We start from the raw sequence: 5122 nt of genomic DNA, 5'->3' as shown, positions 1-5122 counted from the left end.
ATTTTAACGCCCGAGAATTGCATGAGAATATTGATTTTAGAGACATAAGTGTTAATAATTCAGAACTGGCACTGGGCAGAGTAAGAGATTGCTTAGCCAATGTAATAGACAGGGCTGTGTCTGGGACTCAACCGGCAGTGTTTTGAACGTCGTTTTGAGAAGCCCATCCCTGGCTTCTGATGTACAGGCTGTTTTAAATGCTGAAGATGAGTACAATACAGATCTGTTTCTTGATGAAATAGCTCAAATGATGCAGAGTAATGATGAATCTATCGGTGATGATGAATTAGAGTTTATTGTCAGTCGCGTAGAACAGTAGCGGCTGTGCTCGTTTAAGACTGGCCCACATGCCATATGACGAGATACTGTTAAAGAAAGGTAAACATTTGTATACAACAAACAATATCCACAACAAGTGTGAATGTGGTCGTGATAGGGCACTGAAACTCTATAACACCCACCTCATACGGCTCATTCAAAACAATAGGTTTTGCTAGCTTTGTTCTAAAATTAGATATCTTGTTGCCTGGATAAACATGTTCCAAAGCATTCAAGAAGAGGGTCACATAAAAGCCAGCGATGTTGTTCTTTTTATTCACCCTTTCTTCCTCTGTCTCTGCCCAGTGGGGAATAAAAGTATGCAGAGACAGGTCATCTGGGTTAATCACACACCGATGATGTCTTTTTCTGGAATCCATGAATTAAAGCAGGGGGGCCATCCTAACCATTTCACTAGCACCAGCTTTTGCTGCCCCACTTTTTTTCACACTCTGTTTTTATCAATAATCACACGTTGTATCTCAGGCTCATAAAATGTTCCTTTCAATACCTCTCCTGCAAGGTCCGCTAGTCTGTACACTGGTGGCTGTCTCCCTATGCGTTCCTTCACAGTAAAGATCTCATCGGTGTAGGTCTGCTCATACCGTTTTCGAAACACGACTCTCAGTTTTGATATTCGTACAGTGTCACGAAAATTAAATTTAAAGCATGTTTTCTTCTGAGGCTTTGTCTTGTACAGCGTGTTAACGACCAAATTCTCATTATCATTATTCACCTCTGCTGGTGTCAATTGGATAAACCTATGATAAGACTTGTTATATGCTTGTGTGAGATCAAGGTTGACATCTACGTATCTCCGGGACTTGGCAGATGTTAAGTACTTCCACATTCTACCCTCGAAGCTTCGGGTAAATCTCTCCATAACGCTAGATTTAACTTTGCTAGCTGTTGAGAAATACTTGATATTATATCGCTTCATTAGCTGTTTAAAGGTTGTATTATAAAAGCCTTCACCGGCTTTTATAATACACCAGTTTGTAGTTTCATAGGGATCATTCCCTCAGTAAGTATATCCTACAGCTGCCCTGTCTTGTTTGCGAGACATCTAACCCATGCGTACTTTGAGAATACATCTATACATGTTAGCAGGTATCTCACATTATCATTATCTGCTGAATATTCAGGCATATCAACCAGGTCGGCTTGAAACTGTCTGTCGATCTCATTCACCACTAATCTATTTCTGGGAAAGTGTATCCTCACAGTTTTATGAAGAGTATAAGTGTCATCTCCTTCTAAATAATGTGTCACCTGCAATAGTGGTGGCGTTACACCTGATGCCTCTCCCGCTGCTATATGTAGCTTATTTACACCATTCTGCAGGGCTGGGTGGTGTAAATAAGCTGCTATACGTAGCTTATTTACACCACCCAGCCCTGCAGAATGGGCTGGATCATGATATATTTTATACAAGGTGTTTTTCATGATCTGTTTGAGGCACAAATGACTAAGATGTTGATGTTAAGACATCTTTTTATTTAATTCACATTCACAATGAATACTGAACAGCATACATTAAATCTTACGCTTCCCTATGAGTAATTCATGATCATGCGGACCAGTCTCAGTTTAACAGTATCATCATAATCCAGTATGTGGTCAAGCACATCGTTGATGGCTAGTTCTATGTTTAATGATGGTTTAAGGTCATGAAGAACAGACATCACAATGCATGTGGGATCATTCTTAGCCTTCCAGATGTTGTATGACCAGAGGAAGAGTCGGATGGCAGGGATGAGCCGTGGCGTTCATAGTCTCTCCATTATTTTGTCATAGTGGTCTGCGTAGAAAAACTCAACTGCGTGTCCTCTGTAAAAAATTAAAACCACAAACACACACACACACACACACACATGTTAACCTACCATTTATTTATTTAGTGGTCAGACGTTCTTATGATTTTAGGTCTGAAAAAAGTGCAATATATGTTACCACTCACTCCAATATCACAGGTCACACATCTCACAGTAACTATAAAGACAATGTGAAAATATTATGTTTTATTTGAAGCAATGTTAGAGCTGTAAAAAGAAATTAGATGACTGGTACAGTCTGTGCTTAGTGTAAAATATGGTATTGCTAATTTTTTTTCTGATCTCACTGCACACAACTAAAAACCAAGCCACAGCCTTTGTTTCTACAGTGGGGACCAAAAGAAGGAACTCAATTAATTTCATTTGCATGAAGAAATGTTCATCTTACCCACTGACAGCTCAATCTTGGTGTAATTTCCAACTCTCCACTGTGAGTCTGACCCACACCAGTATGTTCCAGTATCATGTACATCTAAGTATGTGATCATCACAAAGAAGGAGCTGGAGGCAGCATCATCTTGCAGTGTGACCCTTTGATCCATCGAGATGTCTGTGCATTTGTTGCGGTGGTCTCCCTTACAGAGGAACTTGCTGTTATTTCGGTGTTGTGGAGGATAAGGACACTGCAACAGTAGTAGATTTCCTGCAATACCATTTAGGTGTTTTGCTTTGACACAGCACCACTCTGTCAGATCAAAAAAAAGAAATGTTATTATTTAATCATGAAGTATTCAAATTTCACAAAAACTATTTGACAGCAAACAATGTCTTCTTGGCGCTGGTGTAAAGAGCTATTACTATGAACTCTCACCTTCAACTTCCAGCTCAACAGCAGAGAAAACATCCAGGTCAGAGTTTCTTTGAACACCACAGAGGTATGACCCTGAATCATTTTGAGTCAAACTGTTAATGTTCACTGTGAATGTTCCTAACACTTTGTCATCATCAAGTCTGAATCGTCCATTTTGTTTGTTGTCAGAGGTGATTAGTGCATCCTGCAGACATGTGGAGGGCTGGTTTCCTCTGCAGATGTACTTCAGGCTGTTCTGGTACTGAGACTCATAAGGACAACTGACGGACTCAGAGTATCCCTCATAACTTTGAACTTTGGTCACAGTGTCACAGCAGCTGTCTGTCAAGAAGGTAAACAACACCAAAAAAATATGTTACACCCATAAAATTGCTATATATAAGGAATAAAATGTTCATATTTCAAGTCATTGTTTTAATGTTTTTTGCTTGTGTTAAGGTTTACTTCGTCTTGACCTCATCGATCTGTTTGATATCCCAGCTGGAGAAGAAGGGTCAGATGAGGCTGGAGTATTTTTCATCAAAGCTTTATTACCAATGCACACTGGGAGATCGACCAGCAAGCATCAAGTGGATCTGAGGAGCACTCCTCATACACACCTTTATAGAGTAATTCTATTGTTCAGTCAGCTTTTACTCCTCATTTTCAACAGGCAGACCCCCACTGTCAATAAATTCCTTATTCTACACAGTTACACACCAGGACTTATAGCTAAACCAACTAGTTGAGAACAAAAGTCCACTATAGTCCTCTAAACAGGGGTTGACAAAGTCATCCTAACAAAACACAGTTATGAATCATTTCCTGTTCTTCTAATCCACAGTCACATCGTATTATCTAAGTAAACCTAAGCACATTCTATTCTAATCATTGTTTTTATTTTACTTACAATTGCTTCACATACATTTATAAAGTTGTGACTTTTTTCCATCATGCAGTGCTTATATGACAGTTTAAATATATTTACTATTTGCATTTATTATTTTATCTCCTCATGAGTTTTTAAAGTGTTGTTGCTACTGGTCTGTTGATGTTTATCTATCAGGGTCAATCAGTGGGATGAATGCATGGAATCTTAAGAAAGATTCAACTAAACCGAACCAATGACTGCTGAGTTAAACTACAGTTAAACAGTATGTTGATGCTACAGCAGAATTAGCTGGTAATGGCAGAACTTTCTTTTTATGATCTTTAATCACTTTCAATGTACAATTCAACTTGTCCATGTCTTTATTTACCTGGTACTAATTTCAGCTCAACTTCAGTGTAGACATCTTTCCCAGTTCTGGTCACTGCACACCAGTATTTCCCAGCATCTGTGGATTGAAGCTCAGCGATGGTCGTTGTGAAGATTCGTGCTGTTTTGTCATCATGGATTGTGTATTTGTTTTTCACGGAGTGTGATGTTGTAATAAGAAGATCACTGTCACCACAGTCGTTCTTACACAGGTACTTTTCATATAATTCATAACCCTCATCATAAGAGCAGGAAACGTTAACCTCTCTCCCCACATATCCAGTCACATGGATCACCCCTACTGCAGTGGTCACACATTTCAGAGTAACTGTGAAGACAATTTGAAAATATTATGTTTTATTTGAAGCAACGTTAGAGCTGTAAAAAGAAATCAGATGACCGGGACAGCCATCTAACTTTTCATAACTGGTCCTGCATACTGCTCCTTAATACTAAAACATATAAATCTACTGTTTAATCTACATCTGCCTTTGACCTTTATATGTTTAATTATTTACTCATTTAAAATACTTACTGCAGAGGATGAAAAGCAGGTTTTGGAGGCTCCACATCTTTGCTTTGGCTGATTGAAATTTAAGATTTCAAAATATTATGCAGACACTGTGGTCTTTTACAGCAATTAGAAGAGACGTGCAGAGCTGAACTATAAGTACAGAGGGGATGGCGCTTTCTTCCATGGCCCTTCCTCTAAATGTATTTTAGTAATTTGTAAAATAGCTGACATAGGCCATCTGGTGGTGAAAGAAGTATTCAGAAGTTGGAAGTTTTAAGAACATCACTGCCAAATAAAAGAGTTAGGAGATCTAGGAAATTGTACTTACAGATTTGAAAGTCCAAGCTTTCACTACAGAAACAAAACTCAGAGGTTTTGTGTTTTATCCTGTTGACATTAAGCATGCT

General features: G+C 38.7%; 1 protein-coding gene across 2 annotated transcripts; it reads right to left on the bottom strand.

Annotated features, from left to right (window-relative positions):
• Window positions 1-1813: 1813 nt before the first annotated feature.
• LOC134629386 (polymeric immunoglobulin receptor-like) lies at window positions 1814-4840 on the bottom strand. Of its 2 annotated transcripts, XM_063476678.1 has the most exons (6): window positions 4737-4840; window positions 4203-4529; window positions 2965-3285; window positions 2542-2838; window positions 2279-2310; window positions 1814-2148 (listed from the first exon to the last, which is right to left on the bottom strand). In XM_063476678.1, the coding sequence occupies exons 1-6, from the start codon at window positions 4771-4773 to the stop codon at window positions 2134-2136; spliced, it is 1029 nt and encodes a 342-aa protein (XP_063332748.1). In that variant the 5' UTR covers window positions 4774-4840; the 3' UTR covers window positions 1814-2133. The 2 variants fall into 2 exon arrangements, with proteins under 2 accessions (XP_063332748.1, XP_063332747.1); XM_063476677.1 differs by lacking the exon at window positions 2279-2310.
• Window positions 4841-5122: the final 282 nt, after the last annotated feature.

This window comes from Pelmatolapia mariae, linkage group LG6, assembly GCF_036321145.2.
Source record: "Pelmatolapia mariae isolate MD_Pm_ZW linkage group LG6, Pm_UMD_F_2, whole genome shotgun sequence".
Taxonomy (NCBI): domain Eukaryota; kingdom Metazoa; phylum Chordata; class Actinopteri; order Cichliformes; family Cichlidae; genus Pelmatolapia; species Pelmatolapia mariae.
Note: the sequence above shows the minus strand (reverse complement) of the source record. Positions and strands in the feature narration are given on the sequence as shown.

Bases quoted from the DNA above. Each gene is read 5' to 3' on its own strand.
- LOC134629386 (XM_063476678.1), bottom strand. From the start codon at position 4,773: ATGTGGAGCCTCCAAAACCTGCTTTTCATCCTCTGCA. The intron at 2,839-2,964 runs GTGAGAGTTCAT...TTGATCTGACAG, and splicing joins TGTTGAGCTGGAAGTTGAAG to AGTGGTGCTGTGTCAAAGCA. The intron at 2,311-2,541 runs GTAAGATGAACA...TTGTCTTTATAG, and splicing joins CAAGATTGAGCTGTCAGTGG to TTACTGTGAGATGTGTGACC.